The sequence below is a fragment of the Enhydra lutris genome, unplaced genomic scaffold (assembly GCF_002288905.1).
Source record: "Enhydra lutris kenyoni isolate GAN:26980312 unplaced genomic scaffold, ASM228890v2 scaffoldscaffold56, whole genome shotgun sequence".
NCBI lineage: Eukaryota > Metazoa > Chordata > Mammalia > Carnivora > Mustelidae > Enhydra > Enhydra lutris.
Genome location: NW_019154140.1, coordinates 1545273 through 1569651, shown reverse-complemented (window position 1 = coordinate 1569651; position 24379 = coordinate 1545273). Strand labels below are relative to the sequence as shown.

At 36.4% G+C, this 24379-nt stretch overlaps 1 protein-coding gene and 1 pseudogene across 7 annotated transcripts in view; both read right to left on the bottom strand.

Moving 5' to 3' along the window:
- Positions 1 to 24319, bottom strand: part of LOC111157922 (periphilin 1) — a 155913-nt gene extending 131594 nt beyond the window's left edge. For 2 of the 7 annotated variants that reach the window (XM_022519658.1, XM_022519662.1), the window contains exons 1-4: positions 23400 to 23554; positions 13843 to 13934; positions 3508 to 3672; positions 709 to 770 (exon numbers count right to left, since the gene is read on the bottom strand). In XM_022519658.1, coding sequence (XP_022375366.1) covers positions 709 to 770; positions 3508 to 3672; positions 13843 to 13934; positions 23400 to 23439 — 359 coding nt within the window. In that variant the 5' untranslated portion in view covers positions 23440 to 23554. Of the gene's footprint in view, positions 1 to 708; positions 771 to 3507; positions 3673 to 13842; positions 13935 to 23399; positions 23555 to 24276 lie in introns of those variants that run through there. The other 5 variants (XM_022519661.1, XM_022519660.1, XM_022519664.1 and 2 more) reach the window with 3 other exon arrangements.
- Positions 12132 to 12888, bottom strand: LOC111157924 (annotated as a pseudogene).
- Positions 24320 to 24379: the final 60 nt, after the last annotated feature.

Below are 24379 nucleotides of genomic sequence, written 5' to 3'. Positions count from 1 at the left end.
GAGCCAAAGGCAAGGCTTTAACCCACTAAGCCACCCAGGCGCCCCAATAAATAAAATCTTAAAAAAAAAAATCCAACAAACTTGAGGGGTACCTGGGTGGCTCAAGTCATGATCCCAAGATTCTGGGATCAAGCCCCACGTCCGGCTTCTTGCTCAGTGAGGAGTCTGCTTCTCCCTCTCCCTCTGCCCCTCCCACCTAGCGTATACTCTAATAAATAAATAACCTAAAAAATAAAAATAAAACAAACTTGATTAAATCTGTCCATCTGTGTTTTTTTTCCTAACTATTCTATCAGATGCCTCTACAAGTAACCAAGGCTAACAATGACTAAAGTTCTTCCAAAATATATTAATAAGAGACACTCTCTAAGGACTCAAATATTCTGGAGGGGGAAAAAAAGTCCTTAACATTCTAATTAAGCAGATACCTTATAATCCATATTACACATTAGGAATAATTTAATACCTAATTTGATGAGAATATACCAATAGTTCAAACATTTTTTTTTATTATCAGTTTTCAAAATGCCAACACAGAAAGCTATCAGTGCTATTATATTACAGTCACAAGAATATGTTTGTTGCTCTCAGAATTATAAATCCTAATAAAAAATATTTTATCTATAAGCCTTGAGATTAGATTTCAACAGCAGACATCTCAGTGAATCAAGTATCAAAGTAGTTATGGTACTATGTTCATCATTTTACCTGTACTCAGGCTGTCGACTTGCAGAATGATCATCTCTCGTCCACCTATAGCCAGATTCATCCTGTAAAATAAAAAAAGTTATTTAGATATTTGTTTACATTATTTTAGTCAAGCAGGATATATCTAATAGTACTACTAGAAACGTCTCTAAGACCAAAATAATATGAGGACAAAGACACCTTTTTAAATCTCTCTGAGCTTCAAAGGCATAAAAAGGGGGGAAAAAGATATAGCAAGTCATCCATTTCAACAAGTAATTTAGTAGACCAGTAACCTGTGGTACCATTTAGCTCTATGAAAATGCTTATGGTATTTCTTTGGGGCCCTAACAGCCTTATTGCCAAAGACATGCCAACACCACAACAGTTCAGGACGCTTATAAGAACAGAGGCTCAATTTAAATTTAATCAAGCATACATTTCTCAACCTTTCATTTTATTTTCTTTCTGTCAAGTTCTCCCACCAATTTTCAAATTCAAGCCCAATGAATTTACTTTATCACTTTTCTTGTTCAAGTTTTTTTTCTCATCTTGATTCTTATCAAAATCTATGATTGGAAACAATATCATAAGAAGCTATCACCTGGGGCGCCTGGATGGCTCAGTCATTGGGTGCCTGCCTTCGGCTGGGGTCATGATCCCGGGGTCCTGGGATCAAGCCCCACATCGGGCTCCCTGCTCAGCGGGAAGCCTGCTTCTCCCACTCCAGCTCCCCCTGCTTGTGTTCCCTCTCTGTCTCTCTCTGTTAAATAAATAAATCTTAAAAAATTAAAAAATAAAAATTAAAAAAAAAGAAGTTATCACCTACCAATAAGCTATATTAGAGCAAGATGTGGCACTAAGTCTAAAATTAATTTTAAAAAGCATATTTTGTCCTCTAAAACAGAAAAAATACATTTAAAAAAATAGTAGATCATGCCCAAATGCTTTAAAATTACATATAGAATATAAAGTTAATTATTTATAAATATTAATTCAGCTAAAATAAATACTGTTTTCATCTTCCTCTTTAGCATCCTATTTTTTTTTTAAGATTTATTTATTCATTTATTTATTTATTTATTTATTTGAGAGACAGAGATCACAAATAGGCAGAGAGGCAGGCAGAGAGAGACGAGGAAGCACATTCCCCGCTGAGCAGAGAACCCGACGTGGGGCTCGATCCCAGGACCCTGGGATCATGACCTGAGCTGAAGGCAGAGGCTTTAACCCACTGAGCCACCCAGGTACCCCAGCATCATATATTCTAACACAAGAGTAATGTATTCATCATTTTCCTTCCCAACAGTAAATCTAAACAAACAGAAGAAAAAACTCAAAAGCTCTACAATATTAGATCAAATAAGTATTTACTTTATATAACTGAACTCAAGATAAATTAGTGTCACAAGAATCCTAAAGATCTCCAACAGACTTATTTTTGTTTAAAGAGAATATAAAGGGAAAATGTTGTATAAAGTATGATAAAGGCAATTTGTAACAAAAAACTAATGTTGAGGCACTATTACGCTACATTTTAGGGAAAAAATCATATTCACGAGGATTCAAACACAAATTGGTTCAGTGAATCCCAAATTCCCTATCTATATCAAATGGCCACATTTGATTTTACTAAGAGGGATACCAACTTTATGTGAAGGCCAAATTTTTTCTTCCTCAGACTACCTGGAATAATGGCTCCAAAGGCAAAATCCAGTATTTCTAGAATACAGATAATGTATAATATTTACTTTTCAACACCAAATCCCTCTTCCTAAAGGAAAGGCATGACATTTAAAAATTGAACAAAACAAAAATTCACTCTAGGAGAAGGAAGCTATGTACCCCAAACTTTAAAATGACAAGAAAACACTGAATAGTCTCATTATTACTTTAGAATTGTTAAGGCTCACCATAATGCAGTAGTAAGAGAACTGGACTTCCATACATACCCAACCCTGGGTAAATCACCTTACCTCCATTTCTTCGAGGGTCAAGTATGGAAAATAATTCCAACAGCCAAAGTGAGGTGAAATTTTAACATAAACAATGTTTGAATATGTACCACTAATTGCAAAATTATATAGTAGGGAAGGGGAAAGGAGAAAACGTAGGAAAACGGTCTATAAGAGTGATGTAAACACACAAGCTAAGTCAAAGGAACTGCATCAAGGAATAGTTGCAATCAAGTTCAATGACAGCTTACTGCAACATTAAATACATACTTCTAGATTATTAAAGATGATCAAGAGAAACAAAATACAATAGCAACATCAATGGTAATAATAGAAACTAACATTTAAAAAGTGCTTATTATATATAGGACAGGCAGTGTTTTGAGAGCTTTCTAATCTGAGTTACTAAGTAGACTTTAAGAAGGATAACAAAAATGACACAGAAGCTCAACTGTAACCCAACCTCACCCACAGCATCTCATCATGATGAAAATAATCAAAGTAATTATAAGTGGATACATCCAGTAAGAGATGGTAACCACCTGCTTATCACTCACTGAGTACCAAGGCAAAGTAAATTATCTTTATCTGCTTCTGTAAATTCTTGCCAATCCAGAGGATAAAAATACAGGCTAGCTGGAATTAATGTCACTTAGATAGAGCTACCCAGAGTGGCTTACCTACTTTGTCCCAAGATTCTCCACTACCAGTTCCCATTTGACAGCTCTAGCAGGCAACTCAACAGAGCATCAAGCAGGAAGTGTTTATTCAACTGCCTTCATGGCCAGTCACATAAATTTCAAAAATTACATGATTTTTAAACTTATAAAAAATAACAATTAGTACACGGGGGAAATTTACATACTCCTCTGTGAGGTGGACCACTTCTTCGATCATGAGAAAAACTGCGGCCCTCGTCATATTCTTGGTAATCAACATGACTGTAATATCTACTGTAGTTTCCTTCACCAGGTCTGTCTAGCAGTGGTGGTTTCTTTGGCACAATATTAACTACTCTATGGTAGCCATCCTAAAACAGACAAAAAGAAATATATAAAAATCACTAATTTCTCTATTTGGTTTTGGAAAGGTTTTTAAAAAGTACAGGAGTTCTTATCCTTAATCAAACAGAGTAAATGTATAAACAAACAAAAATGCATTAATGAAATAACATGAATATAACTAATAGCAAGGTTTTCACATGGATTAAAGAAAATAAAATTGTTCAATGAAGAAAGCCAGGTGTTTAAAATAACAAGCAGCAATGCTAAAAACCAATCATAAATAATAAAAGAAAAAGTACGTTATTGTTTTAATAAAAAATAAACTACAGAAAGAATGTTACAGTAGCTCTAATCCTAATTGCCTAAGAATTTTAGAAACAAAACCATTTAAGATAGCACACATCTTTAGTCTACTGTGTTTGAAGTATACGGTTTTGAAGAAATACAAAATCTTCACACATAAGGAACAGCAAACAGGGAGGTATACTGAGCTAGGACCATCAAGAGGAAACATTCTGCTATTTCTCCAGAAGAGAAGAGAGCCCTTGACTTCACAGCTCCGGAAGCAAAATAAAGCCTAATATAAAATGTGAACTATTTTCATAGTAGTATGTTATTAATGTTTTAAAGTTTTAGCAACTACATGGACTTTCTTGTGGGAGTTGGGAAATTGGAAGGAGGGAGAACAACACCTCTCTGGGTTAGCAGCTGCTGTGAAATAACTGAACAAAAAGATGGTTACCAACAGTAAAAACTAGAGAGCTACGTAACATGTATTTGTAAATAACCTGGGCTTGACCATTCACGGTCTTTCTACCTATATCAGATGAAATATATGTGAAAGAAATTAGAAAGCTATCAAAATGTAAGACATGACCAATTTAAGTTAACTAATTTGACAAAATAAAAAAATAAAGTCCAACATTCAGGGCATTGCTATACCATCTTTATTCTCGGTTTCATTATTTGTACAACAGACTAATACTAATACCTACCTCAAGGACTTGCTGTGAAGACTAAATGAAAAACAGATTGTAAAACATTTAGTACAATGTGTAGGCCATACTAAGTACTCAAAATGTTTGCTGTTTGGATTACCTTTTTCAAGTCTAGGTGAAACACAATTCCTCAAAGTGTCTATTTCCTTAAATTACTTCTTAGCATTAATAACTACAACTATTCAAATATTAAATTACTGTGTCCTATTCAAATTTCCCAATAGGCAGGAAATTTGTTACTGTGCTGAGAAAAAATAAAATCAATGGTTATATCTATTTGAGAGCTAAAAGGATCTATTAATTTTTTCTTATGGGAACATAAGAACACTTCTTTAGTATGTGAGATATTAAATTGTAACACATATGTTATATGTTCACATAAAATATAACAGACAAATGAACCCATTGACTGTCTTGCAAAAACTCTCTTTCAAGAGATTTCAATTAAATCTAAGCACATATTGAGCTTCTAAAAAAATTCAACATTGAGCCAAAATTAGCATCTTTGTAATTTATATCATTTTCTAAATCAAAATCTGTTGTTCATAAAATTAGAATCACTGATTACTCCATTTCCAAGAAACCATAAAATTCCATTCTATAATATCCTTGTTTGTATATATTTATTTGGAGGGATAGTGGGTAAGTGTGCATGTCTAAACATTTCTATGAATAGAGAGATTACAAAGCAACCTTTTCCTTTGTTCAAAGTGATTTTAGGACTATAAAATGCATATGGTAAAACTTTCAAAGAATAATACTCAAATCACATTTAGTCATAGATTAAATAAACTTTTTTTTTCAAAATAATAATAAATGAAAACAATCATTCCAGAGTTGTTAATCAGCAACAGAAAAAAAAAAAAAAAACAAACCCTCTTAATTACAGTTCTGTATCTGGCAATGAAGATCAAACTGACATTTCCTTTGTTTTGAGAATGTTCAAATATAAGCACCTTATACCATCTCACCTCTATAGGCAACTATTCTTAAAACTCCCTAGTTACATGAAAAGATTTAAGGAAATGAAGATGACTATAGGAGTCTGTGATAAAGCAAGACGATATTATTAGAAAGTTCCTATCTTATCCAGGTATACCTTCAAGGATTTTTCTTTCCAATAAAATCCATGATGGGAGGCAAAGATTTCAGAATTTTTTCCTAAAGTTTTATTTATAAAGAAAGTTCAAACAGTATTTTATATTACCTGCAATGCCAGACCCAATTGGAAACATTCATTCAGTGTTTGAATGAATTCTCATACAAATTTACATTGAGCTATAAACATGTAATTTTCCTTTCTAAATGCTAACAGAAGGACACAAGGCTTCAGGTACTGAAATGTTCAGAGCCTTCATTTTAGAAATACCTTGGAAAACAATGGCACTATTATAGGCAAACCAAAATAAAAATTATGACTTCTGAAGAATATCTTAAAAGATTTTTAAAGATAACAGGATCATTTTCAATTAATTTAAAAATGAACTCCATAGAATCAAAACATTTCTATTATTTAAAATGCAGATATTTCAAATCTTGAGTTTGGGACATAAAATTTGAATTCACCTCAATGAAATCAATTTTCATTGCTTCCATTCATTACAAAAAATATGTATAGTATCCCTTTAAGATCAGACTATATCAATACAACCGTTACATATTATACCATTTATCAATTTTCCATGGCTATTACTAGAATTTCCAAAAATATGCATCAAATCTATCAGATCTGCTCCTCCAAAATTAGTATTAATGTTGTGATGGGTCAGACCAAAATAAAAAAGTAATATATAACTCATTAAAAAAAATTTTTAGGCCTATTTTACTTAATCATTGATCTATTCTGGCAGAATATAGGAAGCAAAATCTTGCATATAGATTTAAATACTTTTTTGAGTATAGGTCAATGAAATTTACACTTTCTCATAGGTCACTATCTCAGGGGTGAAACAATTCCTACCATTAGGCCCTCTGGGTTTCTGAAATAAGGAGTGCTCACAGTTTGCTTGTGCTAATGGATATCTGATCAGGTTAAGATACATATCAAATTAGTTTTGCAATTTTTAGATCTGAAATGGTCAACATGTTTTGTTACAAAAGGCAATTATTTCTTAATTTGCTATAAATTCTAATGAGAAATACTTTCATTTCAGTAAATAATAGCACCAAGTTTTGTTTCATTCGATATTTAAATGCCAAATTTTCCACACTAATATTTAGTCTCTTTACTAACTGGGGGCAAATTATGAGGATTAGCACGTTTCTTTAAAAACATTTCTTTTCCAATGTCATTAAAATATACTTGGCACAAACTCTAACACGAAAACATTTTATTTAAAGGAAAAATTTAAACATTTAAACACCTCCACCTCCTCTTAAGCATCCTTATCATTTAGAGACACATACTGAAATAGTTATTTGTACTTGAAATAGAGTATCTTGGATTTACTTCAAAATAATCTGGGAGAGGGGTGCCTGGGTGGCTCTGCCTTCGGCTCAGGTCATGATCCCAGGGTCCTGCGATCAAGCCCTGCATTGGGCTCTCTGCTCAGTGGGGAGTCTGCTTCCTCCTCTCTCTCTCTCTCTCTGCCTGCCTCTCTGCTTACTTGTGATCTCTGTCAAATAAATAAATAAAATCTTAAAATAATAATAATAATCATCATCATCATCTGGGAGAAAAGAAACTGGGGGAGTCATAAACAAAAGATGAACCATGAGTTGATAATTGCCACTTGGATGATTCGTCCATGGGGAGTTCATTTTATTTTTTTTCTACTTTTATATCTTTTAATTTTTGTCCTTATAATCAGTCAAAAGCTACTAAAACACACTAACCTACCAGCAAAGTAACTAAGTATGATAGCAAATGTAAAGAGTTAATCCCATTCCTCCCTGAAACAATCAACTCAGTATGAATGCAAGCTTCACTGGCACAGAAACCTTGGTCTTAACTCACTGCTCTATTCCCAGCACCTGGAACAGCACTTGGCACATAGTAGGCACTACATACATAACATATTCTGCTTCACTACATCAATTTTATGCTACTTTTGGCATCACATGCTTTTTGTTAGAAAGGTACCACACAAACCACACGTAACTAAAAAATTTTACTACACAGGCTGGTGGACTTTTGCTTTCAAAAGTCCTGAGGTTCTCTTCTTCTGCTACCTCATATTTTGTGACATGCATTTCTATAATAGCACTTACTCATTGAATTCACTCACTGAATTTTCAAAGAAATACTGGTGGTTTTGCATTTCAATGGCTCTGGGGAATAATGAGTCAAATATCTGAAATTGAAACTGCACCAGAAAATCAGGACATATTGTTACAGAATATAGCCAAGAACTCATCATTCCTCTCTGGAAGTAACAACAAGAAGGAAGTTAAATTCTTGCAATTCTGTCAACCAAGAAGGTAAAACACCTCCTAGGGCAGCTCTACATAAAGGAACATTACTAAATCAAAACTCGGCAGATGAACACTTAAGACTTTGTATTACATGTGTGTAATTTTTGCATTTGAAAAAGATGTAAAAAAAAAAAAAAACACGGCACTTTTATGATATGTATACCTACAGAGTTAGTGAAAAGCAGACCTGTCCAGTTTACTTTGAAATACATCCAAAAACCAGATGGATTAAGTAGATGGATGAAGGACAGATAAATGGATAAATACATGATAAAGAAAGTTTTCATAAAATGTTAATAGTTGAATATTAGTGAGTAAATGGGAGCAATAAGAAAAAAAAAGAAATGCAGTAAAATTGCTTTTCTGTTAGAGAACAGAATCCAAATATACAAAATAGAGCATTACCTTCCTCTATCACAGGCACTAATGATAGTAAGTGCTTACTTTTTAAAGGATTAACTAGTTTTATATTTAGAAAAAAAAATAATCTGCCTTTTTAAAACTAAGTTTTTATTGAAGTATGACAAACATACAAAAAGTCTAAAAATCATAAATGACTCCTGGATTAATTTTTGCAAGATAATTACACTCTATAACTACCACCAGATCAAAAAACTGATCCCTAGTATGGCAAAAGCCTTCCTGTGCTCTCTCCCAGTCAATACTCATCTCTCCTAAAAGTAACTGCTTTCCTGGTGAGTTTTGCTTATTCTGAAACTTTATATAATAATGCAGGAAATACAGGATATACTCTTATATTTGGCTTCTTTTTTTTAGTCTGATGTCCGTGAGGTTCATACATGTCGTTGCTTTTGCAATGGTCCATTCAGGTCCATTCATTCTAATTGCTGTGTAAATTGCACAATTAATTTATCTACTCTACTGTTAAACATTTGGATTGTTGCCAGCTTGGAGCTATAATGAATAATGCTGCTTATGAGAATCTTGTACAAGTCAATATGATATACCAATATGGTTTTTAAAATAACATTAGATGATCTCTGTTTAGCTATTAAATGTTTTTTAAATATTAAAGAAATTATATTTTTATTAGCTCCAAATTCAGGAATTATAACTTTACTAATTTATATTTCTAGTTCTAGTGTCATTAACAATTTTCTAGCCCAAGGATTCAGCAGGTCCTTGAAATCAGATGTGAATATAAAATTACTTTTTTCACCCAAATACAGCAACAAACAACAGAATAACAACAGAAGTATCTGTGGCTTCATCACTAACAGAAATCATAGATATTTTCATATCATGTTATAGCTGTTGCATTATCTCAAAATACCATTTACTCTCATTACTTTGAAAATACAGTAATGAAACTCCCACCATTAGCTCTTAGTACTTAATGACCTACTAAAGAAGTACATATTACTATATTACAAATTTGTTTTTTAATAGTTTGATAATTCAAATATAAGTGGTCTTCTTTAATTCTGTGTATTTTGTAGTTTTAAAACCCCTACTCTAAAAGGGATCCATAGGCTTCACCAGACTGTTAAAAGGATCCATGGCACCAAAAAGTTTAAGAAAATTTGCTTTATTTTACTAAAACTAAAATGGAGGTGTAACATAGAAGGCAAAGAGGTAACTTCCAAGAGCCATCAAAGGCGCATAATTGAGGGGAGGGGAAGGCTTTAAATTTCTAACCAAAAAAAAAAAGGCCACGTTCACCATAACAGCAAGTCTTGGGGAAGGGGATGTGGGAATAGAGAAGGATTTATCAACTAAAAAAGGCTTATTGGGAGGAGGAAGGGACCAATCACTAGAATTAAAATTGTTTCTTCAAAAGGAGAGCAATAAAGCTGCACAAGGTCTGGGCAGATTCTGTGCTCTCAGAAGAAAGGCAATCTAGGTACCTCCCCAAATAGGAGGAACTAAGTAGCCAGAGAATTTAGAGAAGTCAGATTCACCTTTGAGAACTTAGAGATAGCTGAGTACTTCCACTATGATTTTAAATGCACTTGTGGTATAAAATGTAACTATCTGCTTCCTGCTGATGAAATTACTTTATAAAGGAGCCTCTATTCCACATTTATAACCACATAAATTATATAAAAATGAAAATGTGTGGGTTTGTTTAGATTTTACTACAATAGCCTCGTCCACTGATAACTTCCATCACCTGTCATTTTACCTCAACTCCTGTCATCATCAGCAACTTCAGTGTTCATCTGCATTTCTTTTTTTTTTTTCTTCTTCTTCAGGGTCATCTGCATTTCTTAACTGCATAAGTTACCTGTTAACTTTTATACAACACTGATGTTTCGATCCTAGCTGCAAATATTAGGACTTAATTTTCTGGATGGGGCCCAGACATTGATATTTAAGAACTCTCTGGGTGATTTCAAAGTCCAGCGAGGACTGAGAGTCTCTAATCTAAATCACTGATCCAAATCGAGCTTCCAAGTTTTCCTGATCTCAACTCCAGTAACCTTCACCCACCCTCTATTCCTACCCCCATCTGCTGGACTTGAAATCACCCAGAACTGTACTCTCTTGGAAACTCTACACTTCGAAATACCAATTGCCTATCTTTCTACCACACGCTGGTCTTCAGCTTCACTGACCCTTTACTGTCCCTCAACTCCTCATTTCTTTCAATCCACTGTCCCTCTCACAGCTTTATCTCCTTCCTGAATCACCCCATAACACATAACATATTACCTCAGTAACTCTCTGAGTCAGAACTTTCAATATCTTTATCTTCCTGAGTCCACCATTCATCATGCAATCTTAAATCAATACAACAACTTGCCTTCTCCACTCCAAAATTGGGCTACTTAGGTAATAAAGCACACATTCCTGAAGACTGGTACCCCTATAATATTACAGCGCAAAGCTCACTGCCCCTCAGCCACAGTCTTTTTAAACATCTCTGGTGAGGAGATACCAACAATAGCTACTCACAATTCAAGGCTGGCCTCAAATCACCCTCTACCTCCTGTACTTTCAGCAGATGATCTTGCTACCCCTTCAGAGAAAACAAAGGCTATTAATATGAACTTTCTCAAATCCATTCTCACACAATGACCTAGAGATCTGAAGGGCCCTTCTTCTGTCCTTAGGACACTGATAAGCCAATTATCCCCATCTTAAAACTCACTCCTCCCCAGCTTGTTTAAACCACTCCCCCTGCCTAGAAATAGCTGACAGCCTCCTGACAGGTCCCTCTGCCTCCAGTCTTAACTCTCTGAATCACCTTCCACTGCAGTGTGTTCTAGAATACAAGCCAGCATGCATAAATAATGCAGAATGGTGTAATAAATGGTGTAATATATAACTTTTCCCATGATTTGATCATGAATACTTCCCACTGTTGTCTGAAATTCTATTTCTGTATTAAATCCCTGCTTACATTTTATGGCTTCAACAACATTTTACTGAGTTCTATAAATGTTGTACCATTCAACACTCAGAATTGTTTTGAAGATTAAGAGATTTATATGAAAAACCCCTCACTTACAGTAAGCAGGAACTAGTTAAGCATGTAATTACAGTAAGTTACCACTTAAAAGTCATCCCCTGTCTAAATGTATCTTATAATTTGGAATCACGTGTTACATTAAGGGGAAAAAAAACCTAATTAGGAAAAAAAAAAAAAAAAGGCAATTCCCCAAAATTGAAAACAAACTAAAACAAATCCAACTATATATTCCAGTTAGTGGCGTAACCACACAGAAAATTTTAAGTATTCTTGAAATACAAATTCATAATAGGATATATCCTTAGAAAGGTAGGGGTCCCAAGAATTATTTTTTCTAAAATCATCCCTTTTCCTACCTCCTCATTACTTCCACAATATGTTTATCACCTTGTTTTGTTTTCCTAGATAAACTATAATTTTATCGAACGGGAAAGAATTTAACTCAAAGTTTAATTAGAAACCATAGACGATAATAAATATACAATCTATAAATAAAACTTGGAAAGAAATGACATATAGTAACAAGTCTACTCGTTCTGAAATATGGTAGGCCTCTTTCTTTCCTCCATCTTTTATCTTTTTTTTTTTTTTTTGGTCATCAAATGATCCTTTGTTGAAATATTTTCCTTTGTAGTTCTTAACTAGCTGGGCATTCCACTGCACCACTATTGATGTCATCTATGATGTCATGAGTATGGTGGCCATCAACACTGCAGCCCGCAGACTGGGCCATCCCCAGGATCTCCTTAATGGTTCTAGAGAATTCTCTGGCTAAAGATCAGTGACATATCTATCGGGCAATGTTGACAATCTCATCAAAAGTGATATTTCCAGGGACGCCTGGGTGGCTCAGTTGGTTAAGCAGCTGCCTTCGGCTCAGGTCATGATCCCAGCGTCCTGGGATCGAGTCCCACGTCGGGCTCCTTGCTCGTCAGGGAGCCTGCTTCTCCCTCTGCTTCTGCCTGCCATTCTGTCTGCCTGTGCTCGCTCTCTCTCCCTCTCTCTCTCTGACAAATAAATAAATAAAATCTTTAAAAAAAAAAAAGTGATATTTCCACTGTGCTTAATGTTTTTCTTCAGTATCTTGGCGGTTCCTTGAGGGCTTTGACCATCAGGGCAGAGGCAGGAAATACCACTTAAGTCTGGGCCTGTCTGCTCTGGATGGTCAGTTTCATTGTAATCCTCAGACCCTTCCAATCATCAGTTGCCTTGGCGAGGTCATCACCAACCTCTGCTGGAGAAAGACTCAAGAGGCCAATCTTGGGGGCCAGGGCAGACATAGCACCAACTTCCCCATCAGTGCACCCCAGGTACATGACTTTGATCTAATTGGGGTTGGGATCTTGAACTTAGGCGGCATGGTAGAGGTAGCTGGTGTCAGGATGAACCTGAATTCGAGACTACTAAAGACAGTTGCACCCTTGCCTCCTCTGAGCCAAAAACCAAAAAGCCCATCTTTCATCATTTTAGATCAACCCCAGCCTAAGCTGTAACCTGGGCTAAATGACAATGCTAAAAGTGTTATCACCCATCTGTAGGACTTACTCAGAATACATAAGTGAAGAAAACAAAACAAAACAAAACAAAAAACTAACATATAAACAAGAATTTGTATCCTTTGATGGCATATGATGAATCCATAATATAGCCACATAGTATCAACACAACCCAAACCCCCCGGTGCTTAGAATGGGCCTGTGTAAAGTTTAAGATTGACAGTTTCTTGACCCTTCCCAAACTTTCCCTTAGGTCTCTGCAGAGGATTTTGCAGAGAGAGTGTATATATTCACTCAATAAACACTGAACTCCTACTATGTGCCACATACGAGATGGTGCTGGGAATACAATAACAAGCACAATAGCAAGCTCTTCGAGAAAAGGCCTAATTAAAAATTTCCAATTCCCAAAGCAACAAAGAGACAATTAGTAGGACAGTATACTAAAAGCTACCTGCCTGCCCCTACTTCATAATTTCATATATCCAATTTGCAAACATTTTTAGAAATACAGAAAAATAGGTGACAGCCAATAGTAGGAGCAGGTGCTCAAATACTCCTTCATTACCGGACAGTCCATCTTTATATAACCTCAAATTTTCTTCACAAATTCAATTCAATATAAAAACCCTCCATTTTAGAAATTTAAATAAGAAATAAGAAATATAGATTATCTACATAAATAAAATGTTGCATTTTCAAACTTTTAACTTTTAAAATATAAGCTTAATCTATATTTCAACCCAGACTGGTCAATTTTTATCTATTAAAAATTTTACTAGACCTAGCTTTGGTATAACAAATTCACTTAGACACCAGGTTTTGAATTATTCTACATCAGTAGTAACTTACACTGGGATGACTTCGGGGAGGTACTCGTTCTCTTGGAAGTCTTTCATAGTCATATCGTCCCTCAGACCACATTTCATCTCTTCTGTAAGCCACTAAACAAAAAGAAACCAAAGATTTATGGGTGTTATGTTATTAGAGAGCAAGAGAGAAGATTTTTAAAAGAGTAAATATTTACATGCCAACGATTATTTTCCAAAGAGACTTAAATAAAATGTAAGTGACCAAAAGGAAGAAAGAATGAGTAAGGCAATTATTTTTCCAAACAATTCGGAAATGTTCTTTTTAAAAAAATGTAACAGAAAGCCCCGTGTTCCGTTTCAAAGGCTATTTAAAGCTTCAAAGAGCTTGTTCCCAACAACTGTGGTAAAAAGATCCATAAGAAAGGTGCCTGGGTGGCTCAGTGAGTTAAGCCTCTGCTTCGGTTCAGGTCATGATCTCAGGGTCCTGGGATCGAGCCCCCGCATCAGGCTCTCTGCTCAGCGGGGAGCCTGCTTCCCCCTCCTCCCTGCCTGCCTGTCTGCCTACTTGTGATCTCTGTCTTTGTGTCAAATAAATAAATAAAATCTTTTTTAAAAAATCCATAAGACCACAAATATTTTTTCATTCTTACAGTAAAAATTAGAGAAGATGCATCTGCATGAATAATTTTCAATGCTCAGCAATGCTGCTATTTCCTGGTGGATGGTTTCTGTAACACTAGTGTCTAGTTTTGCTGCATTCCTACAGCTTTATCTCTTCTATGTGTTCAATGAAATAGTTTTAATCAAAAAATGTTAAACAATCCTATAAAAGCACACTCAACAAACCCTGAAATAAATCACACTCAGTATTTGCTTTTAATGCTATAAATTTATTTCAATGCAAAGACATTCTCATAAAATTTGAAATTAAAATAAAAGTTCTGACAGCATTTTTCATGTTTGGGATACAGAGAGAGGCTTCCTACTTTGAGAGCTGACGTGTTCTGGATGGAGGGCTGATGCAATGCATTACGGGGTCCATATGAAAACAACATGTGAACAGGCAAAAAACAAGGTAAGCAAGACAAACAAGAGATGATGAGCAGAGAGTGCAGGAAATAGCCTTAAGGTCATCTATATGAAATGGCAACACAGTAGATCAGGGGTTGGTAAACTTTTTTATAAAGGACCGGACTAATATTTTCAGCCTTGCAGGTCACAGGTCTCTGTCACAACCACCTGATTCTAGTGTTATAATATGAAAGCAGCCATAAGCAATACATATAAATGTAGGGGTGTGGCCATGTTCCAAAAACACTGTATTTACAAAAACAGGCAGGCAGTCCACAGGCAGCAGCTCAACAACCACCAGAGTAGATGAGAAATGGTTAAGAGAACAGAACCAGGAGAAAGTGAACCAGGTTCTGACCCAAGAACTATGAACCATAAGTGATACACAGAAGGATAATCACAAGTGAGAAGTAAAAAATGGGACCTGTACTAAGTCAGGACCTTTGTAGTACATAGAAAATAGGGCAACAAGTCCAGACACATAGTCCCGAATTTGTGGAGAAGGAAAATTTCTCAGAGAAGATACATATCAAAAGATTTTTGGTAGCTCTTTATGATGTAATAATACTAATGGGGTGAGGGGAGTGTTGATGGGAAAGATGACATCCCATTTTGGCAGGACAGAATTCTAACGGTTTAGGCCAGAAAAAAACAAAGGCTGGATGATGAGGGCAATATTTTTTGACACTATCCACAGTACAATCTTAATTTTCTCTGTAAAAACAAACCTACAATATTTTCTAATACAAATAGTGCAATAAAATGAACCAACTCAAAGATGCCTAGAAAAATCTTAATTTAAGTTACAAATTAGCTTTTAACATTATACATAAATCAACTGCAATTCCAAGTCCATAATCAGACATCATCAAGAATGTTATTTCAGGGGCGCCTGGGTGGCTCACTTGGTTAACCACCTGCCTTCAGCTCAGGTCCTAATTTCAAAGTCCTGGGTCCTCCCTCTCCCTCTGCCCTCCCCCCACCCCACATGCTCTCTCTTGCTCTCAAATAAGTAAAACCTTTAAAAAGAAAAAAAAAGAGAGAGAGAGAGAATGTGATTTCAGAGTAACCAATCTTTTAAATACAAGAATTCATGGAAGCTTGAAAAAAAAGAAATTATCAAAATTACTCCTCCTATACTACCTTTACTGAACCCACCAAAAGTTTCATTGAGTCTAAAGAACAAGTCAAATTTTATCCTGCTTGAGAAACAATAGAGAGAAATAACAGCAACCAACTGAAATCAAATCACAGGGAAAAATAAAGAACCCAAAAGAAAAATGGACAAGTGATATGAAGACAGTTTACAAAAAAAGGAAATACAATGACTCAATCCTTTGAAAAGACGCTCAACTTTCTTCAAAATAAGGAAGATGAGGGGCGCCTGGGTGGCTCAGTGAGTTAAGCCTCTGCCTTCGGCTCAGGTCATGATCTCAGGGTCCTGGGATCGAGCCCCGCGTCGGGCTCTCTGCTCAGCAGAGAGCCTGCTTCCTCCTCTCTCTGTGCCTGCCTCTCTGCCTACTTGTGATCTCTATCTGTCAAATAAATAAATAAATAAATAAATAAATCTAAAAAAAATAAAATAAAAATGAAGATGAAAACTAAAACTAGAATCGAGTATTCATTTTCAACCAAAACTCCACAAAAATAAAACTGTTCTGACTAAAATAAAGCAACGCTCTCACATATTAATGAAAAGAGTGTAATGTGGTACAGACAGGGGAAAAATGGGCAATATCTATTAAATGTTAAATGCACATATGCTTTGACCTGGAAATTCTACTTCTCTGTATACTTGAACAGGTACATAGCACAGATTGAAAGCAACCTAAAATGTTGGTCAGAAGGGTACAGATTAAATAAAATGCTATACATTCATATAAAGGAAAATTATGAAGCCATTTCAAAGAAAAGTAACCCCACACATAATACAGAAGGAATGCCAAGATACACTGCTAAGCTGAAAAAAAAAAAAAAGGGGGTAGATTAATATGTTGGATATGCTGCCACTTTGGAAAAATAAAAAGATAGGGTATGAATACATATCCATACGCACAGACTACTTCTGGGAGTAGAAACAAGAGAATGTAATAGTGCCTGCCACTGGGGAGAACTGGGTGGCTGGGTATAGGAAAGTGAATATTTTCACTGCATAATGTTCTATACCTATTATCTATAACAAAAATAAGTAACTATACTTAAAAGTCCTGGAAATCATTCAATAAGCATAATGCGTCAGGACACCTGGATGGCTCAGTGGGAGAAGCATGTGACTCTTGATCTCAGGGTTTTGAGTTTGAGCACCATGTGGCGTGTACAGATTACTTAAATAAGTAAAACGTTAAAAAAAGAATAAGCTCAGTGTCTCAAGTGATGGCAAAAATTAGGAATACAAATTAATGAACTAAAGGAAAACAAGTAAAAATATGACTAATTAATGAAAAATAAAAACTACAAGAGTTCTAAGGAAATACTATATAGTTTCTTAACTAGATGTAAATACTACAATATTAAAATTACTGGCTTCCCATAAAAAACACATAAGAATAACTACTATACTACTTACTTGAGTCCTTTCAGGAATCAAATTTAAAGTTTTCAACAATCTCCTGCAGGAGGGGGGGAAAAATACAGACATAAGGATTTGTGTCTGTATAAACCAACCAATGGAGAAAAAATAACCCTTCATTATATATATAAATAAAACTCTCAATATAAAAAAATTATCACCATTAATAAGCCAAACTCCCTTCAAAGACATCTTTAAAAACAGAAGATATTATTTTGACCACCAGAGGCCACCCAAGTTTCATAAGAACAGCCGAATTATATTAAAGAATTCTAGTCCTAATTTTGCTAGTTGAGAACTGGGCAGGGCATCTCTTTTATCCTTATCTCTGAAAGAATTGCATTTGATGTTTAAGGTGATTTTTATCTAGAATATTAAGAATAAAATAACTCACAGATTGAAAAAAATTCTAGCACCCTTAGTCTGGAAATCCTTACAGTTTTATATTGGCAATAAATAGTCCCATGAACACGTCATCTCAAAATCAAGGCAAGAATCATCAATTCATCAAAGAACACTAAACTTACTAGATAAAAATTTGATGGAGAGCTTTTTGTTTTTCCAAATTTTTTTTAGTATAGTTGACACCCAACATTACATTGGTTTCGGGTATACGACACAGTAATTAATACATTATGCTATGCTCACAAGCGTAGCTACCATCTGTCATCACACATCACTGCTACAATAATATCAGTGACTATATTCTCTATGCTGTGCTTTTTACTCCTATGACTTCATTCCAGAACTCGAAGCCTGTATTTCCAAAAACAGAGGACTTTTTAAAACTTTCTCCCAAAGGGCGCCTGGGTGGCTCAGTTAGTTAAGCATTATGATCCCAGGGTCCCAGATCCAACCCCACAAAGGCTCCCTGATGCAGGGAGTCTGCTTCTTTCCTTCCTCCTCTCCCTCTGCCCCTCCACCCTGCTCATGCATGCACATGCTGTCAAATAAATAAAATCTTTAAATAGATAACTTTTTAAAAATCACTATATATTTTCAGAATTAAGAACATAAAAATAGAACACAATATAAAACTAAAAATATATACGCGGGGCACCTGGGTGGCTCAGTGGGTTAAGCCTCTGCCTTCGGTTCAGGTCATGATCTCAGAGTCCTAGGATCGAGCCCCACATCGGGCTCTCTGCTCAGCGGGGAGCCTGCTTCCCCCTCTCTCTCTGCCTGCCTCTCTGCCTACTTGTGATCTCTGTCAAATAAATAAAATCTTTAAAAAAAAAAATATATATATATATATATACACGCACTAGTGGTATTGCTGTCATGGGGCACTTTTTTTCTTGATTATTCTTTCTACTTAATCCAAGTTTTTATTTAAATACAATTTAGGTAACATACAGCATAATGTTGGTTTCACGTGTAGGATTTTGTGATTCATCACTTACATATGGCACCTGGTGCTTGTCACAGCAAGTGCCCTCCTTAATACCTATCTCCCATTCAGCCCATTCCGCTGCCCACAAAAACAAAGGAAAAAACCCTCCAAAAGATACTGACATTTTAGTAAGACTAAACAGAGCATGGTGGAGCAAAATAATTAGGCTTCGCAAAGATAAAACACCTCCCCCCGCCCCCAAAATCCAGCAGCATTGGTGAGGATCATGTCAAATTATTAAACATCCTTCATCCTTAAGAAATCTATATAATAGGGAAAAAGAAGTATAAATAAAATATTCCATACACAACCTCGTACTGTTAGTAAAACAAAAGAGAAGACACAGTTCGATGATTATATACAAAAGGAAAGAAAGAATACTGGGCTATAAGGAAGGTAAGTCTTAAGCTGGATCTTCAATTAAGACAACAAAAAAGGGAAGAGATAATCTATTCAGCAGCCTTCTGATTAGTAGCACATGTTGTTTATGACATTATCCAGATTTAGGAAATTGACCCATCCCACAACTAGAAGCCAATCAGCTAAATTTAAGCAAAGATGCTTTCTCACTGAAGTGATCATGTTACCGTGTAATCACTAATCATCCATTAGTGGAGTCTCAGAAGTATTCCAGTCAAGTTCTCGGATCCAAGAGGGTACGAAAACTGAAGGATAGAACTGAAAAATGAAAGGACCCTCTATATCACAATTAGGCAGAGAATGGATCAGAATTCAGTATAGAAAATGTAAGCTTCATTTAGAAGTTTGCTAATAACTAGTTCTAGATTATAAACCTTGTATTCTCTTACGCCATTACTGATTAGAGTAATTCATCAGGATTCAACTTAAATGTCAGCTTTTCTTATATTCTCCAGAAAGAACAAAATTGTTCTTTCTTTGGGCTTCTTAAGGCACCCTGCTATAATAGTGCTATATAACATCATTTGCACTTTACTTTTCTTCCAGTCCTCCCTCCCAAACTAAACACCACTGCAAAGGCAATTACCTTTCTTACTCCTACTGCTTAGCAAGGTAAAGGTACTTATTAAATATTGGCCAAATAAATAGATTATTCATATGACCACCATAGGAGCCATTCCAGGGAACCTAAATACTGGTTTGTATCTTTTCATTACAGATATCCCCCAGCTACCTGAAAATTCACCTTATGTCACTTCGCTTTTACAAAAGACCTGTCTTAGTACCTGTTTTCACTAACCAAAAGAAATCCAAAGATTTTCATTTACAAAGCATTAACTGCCTCTTTCCTTAATGCCATTTAACTTATGAAAGGTTTCAGAGAGTGAGGCAAACCTGTATTCAGAAAACTTCCAATAAGCACTATTAAATTATGACTCCTGGCGCTCCTGGATGGCTCAGTCCATGCAGCATGGGACTCTTGATCTCTGGGTTGAGAGTCTGAGCCCCATGTTGGGTATAGAGACTACTTAAAAAATATATATATATACATATATATATATATTTTTTTAAAGATTTTGGCTCTATATATTTCTCATGATACAAATGTCGCTTCATTTTTGAAAGAAAGGTTATCAATGAGAATTCTTTGGCTCTAGCACCTAAAGCGGTTGGTTAGCCCTGGCTGCACTTTAGATTATCTAAAGAACTTTTTTTTTTTTTTTTACGATTTTATTTATTTATTTGAGAGAGTGAAAGCCAGAGATCACAGAGGGAGAGGGGGAAGCAGACTTAACACTGAGCAGAGAGCCCAATGTGGGCTTGATCCCAGGATCCTGAGATCATGACTCGACCAACTGAGCCATCCAGGCAGCCTAAAGAGCTTTAAAAATACAAATGCTTAGGCCCTAGCCTCTGTAATCCCTATATAATTGGCCTGGGGTGGAATGCTGACACTTTATAAAAAAACCTTAAACTTGGGTGCCTAGGTGGCTCATTTGCTTAAGTGTCTGCCTTTGGCTCAAGTCATGATCCCAGAGTCCTGGGATCTAGCCCTGTGGGGCGGGGGTGATCCCTGCTCAGAAGAGAGCCTGCTTCATCCTTTTGCCCTTTGCCCTGTTCATGCTCTCTCAAATAAATAGATCTTTAAAAAAAAAAAAAAAAAAAAAACACTTAAACTCATCTCAGTATGAGATCCACTGACCTTAAAGCAAGGTAAACATATTCCAGACATCTTAAATTGAAGAAAGAAGCTTTTAAGAACTGACTTCAACCCATAAACTAGATTATTACTATTCTTTATTGAAAAATGTTTATAATTTCAGACAACTAAAAATGAATTTTAGAACATAATTAGCGAAGGTCTATGAAAAAGAAACTAATACTGATGTCAATTAACATGGTAAAATAGAGCAAAATATCTACTAAAATCAACCACTGTTCTGTGCTCAGGGAGATAAATGTAGGAAATGGTAGTTAAGAAAGCCAAGAAAATATAAATAGACTCTTGAGAGATTGCTTAAATGTGGATGAATGATAGTGGAATCCAAAAAAAAAGGTAAAAGAATTATAATTATGGAAAATGTGTCTGAGAAAGTTGCAACTGATTAGAAGATTTGCATTGCAAAGGAATGGAAAGAAAGCCTGCATGGGAATTCAACAAGCTTTCATTTCCTATCCTTTAGTAGATATTATCTCTACTATTCCACATGAAGCACAGAGGCTCTGAAAAACTCAATCCCAGAGCCAAAGCTTGGAATCATTCAGGTTTGCAGGACTTCAAATCCCAAGCCCTTTTCATCATATCACATTGCTTCACAAAGGTAACAGGCGAAGACAGAACACATTCAAATGAATTAAATGCTAATACAAAGCAAGCAGCTAGAGAAGCTCACCACAGGCTTCTAAGCCTAGAAATAAGGTAGAGGGGAAAATGTCATTCCCGAAGATTAACCTGGCAGTATACTAAACAGATTAAAGGAGAATGACGCTGAAGGAGACTACTGATTGCTTCACAACCACCATATAACTTAAAGTACGGATTCCAGGCTGCTGGACTCAGGCTAGTTTCACAAATTACTTGATTTTTTTCAGTGCTTTAAGGATTCCTCTTATATAAGCTCCACTATACTATGTTAAATATTTAGGAGATCCTTGATTGTTCAGGGTAAGTGATCAAGTAACTGAAATTATAAAAATAGACCAAAATACCACATGTTTCCCTATATATGTTTACAAATCTAAATCTTACTTCACACCAGGATAAAGATGACAATCTTAACTGCTCAACCTCCTTCTAGTCTCAATTCTCCTCTCCACTCCACCTTTAAAAAAGGATACTGTTAACTTTGCTAATACATCACCCATAGCTGAAGTTTCCCAGATCAAGAATCCAAACTGTTTCACATCAATTAACTGTAATAAAACCAAATTCCTCTACCCTCTATCATCTCACCTAAACTCCTGTTCTCTCCCAAAAAAGTCATGCAGGCCAGACTCCTTACTATGCCACAAAGTAACACACACACCACCCTGGAGTTTTTTGATGTATTTCTCAATCTACAGTACTCATTCGACTTCTAACTATCCATGAAGATGAAGCTCAAAATCTAGTATTCTCCACAAAGCCCAATTCTAAGCCCTACCACACTAAAAAGGATTCCAAACTGGTGACCGATAGGCTGCATGTGACAAGTGTTTGGCCCAGGATTTTTTGGGTTTTGTTTTGTTTGGAATAAAGTGTTATTCCACTGACAACACTTGAAAACTGAGAGATACCACTTTCCAAAACCACATTTTCCAACTATTATTGAAAAACCTACATGCTCTGGCAACACTGGAATCATATTCTCACACAGCCACAACCAGCTGAAGCTAAAGTACCGGCTGATCCCTTTCCAAAGGTTCTTACATTTTAAAGTCAGATGACATGTCAACTGCCTGACTTCTGAGACTGTACCTGCAGCAGTTGCAATCAAATAAATACCTACCTGCCTAATGGGCAGTGGAATTACAAAAATAAACAAGAAAATAACAGCCTAGATTAGTAAAGAAGGCAAAGAGACAAGCAATTAATTAGCACACATGTGGTAAGTGCTAGGATGAGGGAAGTAGAGGGCACTTAGCACATGGCAAGGGTACCTAAATCTCTCTGGGGGGAAGTTACAAAATACCCCTCAGAGAAACTCACAGGGAAAGTGAAACCCTTAGCAGGTGTAGGGATTATCCACAGAGAGGTAGAAGAAAGGTCAGAGAAATCAAATGCCTCAGAGAGAGAAAAGAACCTCCACAAAGACCCTGGTGGGGGGAGGGAGGGGTTCTGAGGAAGTGAAATCAGTTCAATACAGGTAGAGTCATCACTTAACCTTAAATGCAGGTGTCAGAGAAAGGACTCAATTGAAAGGGCAGGAGACAAAAAGCCAAGTGTTGGTCATGGTCAGGAGAAGAAAGAGAATTTCCATAAAGCAGTAGAGTATGTAACAGTTTGTTAAGCAGGGAACAGAGGTTTCAGTGAGCTCAGCCGTTGTGTTGAGTGGTGAAATGTGTAAGAAAAGGAGGGAAAAGCAGCGGTGGCCTAAATCAAGAGAGAGGAAGTACAAAGCAGCATGGAGATAAGGATGTAGCAAAGAAGACCAAAGGGGCTTACATCTTGGGCGGTAACCAGAAATAACGGGGATGTGAAGCATGGTAGTTTTGGTTGGCCACAAGTTTGCCAAGAGAATTAGTCCCAGCGGTCCCCTGGTGGATGTGGAGGCATTCGGGCCTCTCAAAATTCAGCTGCGCCCTGGATGCAGTTCCTTCCCTCTAGAAGACATCGGCTTCAATCTGGATTGTGCAGACTCCAGGAGAGGCTCTGGATTCCAGGGTGCTGGCACGCAGGCTTCCAAGGAATGGTTAGAGGCCTGGTCTGTGTGTGCTGGTGGGTAGAAGTATAAACTACCTTCCATTAGTTCCTGATTTTTCTGTAGGAATGACAGCCCCGTTATCTCCTCTTAAGAGAAAAAAGTGTATGCCCAATATAGATTTACAGGACGGAAAAAGACGCCAAGTAGTCCAACATTTGTCCACACTAACTCAAGATGAGTCATTCTGTCAATCCGAGTTGACCCTGTCTCAACTAGACTGAGATATCCGCCAGAAAAAGCCCTGTTTTACACTTTTTTTTGTAGCTCTCAAAGTGCCTAACACTTAACTGGGTACATTAAACACATTCTTTAAATTTACCGACTTTCTAACTGATCTTGGGTCACTGAAGTTAACCTAGTTCAGTCCTCTTTCTGCATAATAAGGCGCTAAAGAGAAGCAAACCTAGGTCTCAGACTCAACAGTTTCCTTTATTCCAAACTCCACTGCGTCTCTACACCCTCCACCGCCAAGGGCAGAATTACTGCACGATTCAAATGCAACAGGAGACTCCAATTCCCGCCACAGAAAACACCCCACACCCGCTCGCCCGCTCGCTCGACTCGGCCAGTAGCAGAGCCCGGCCCTGTCCACCTCGTGGAAAGGTAAAATGAGCTCACCGACTCTGGGCGGCCGGGAGACCCCGTAAATGTAGTCGTCGGCTCGTCGCCCTCTCCTAAGCAGGCACTTCCGGCGCGCTCAAAAACGTCAGCAAAAGCGCCG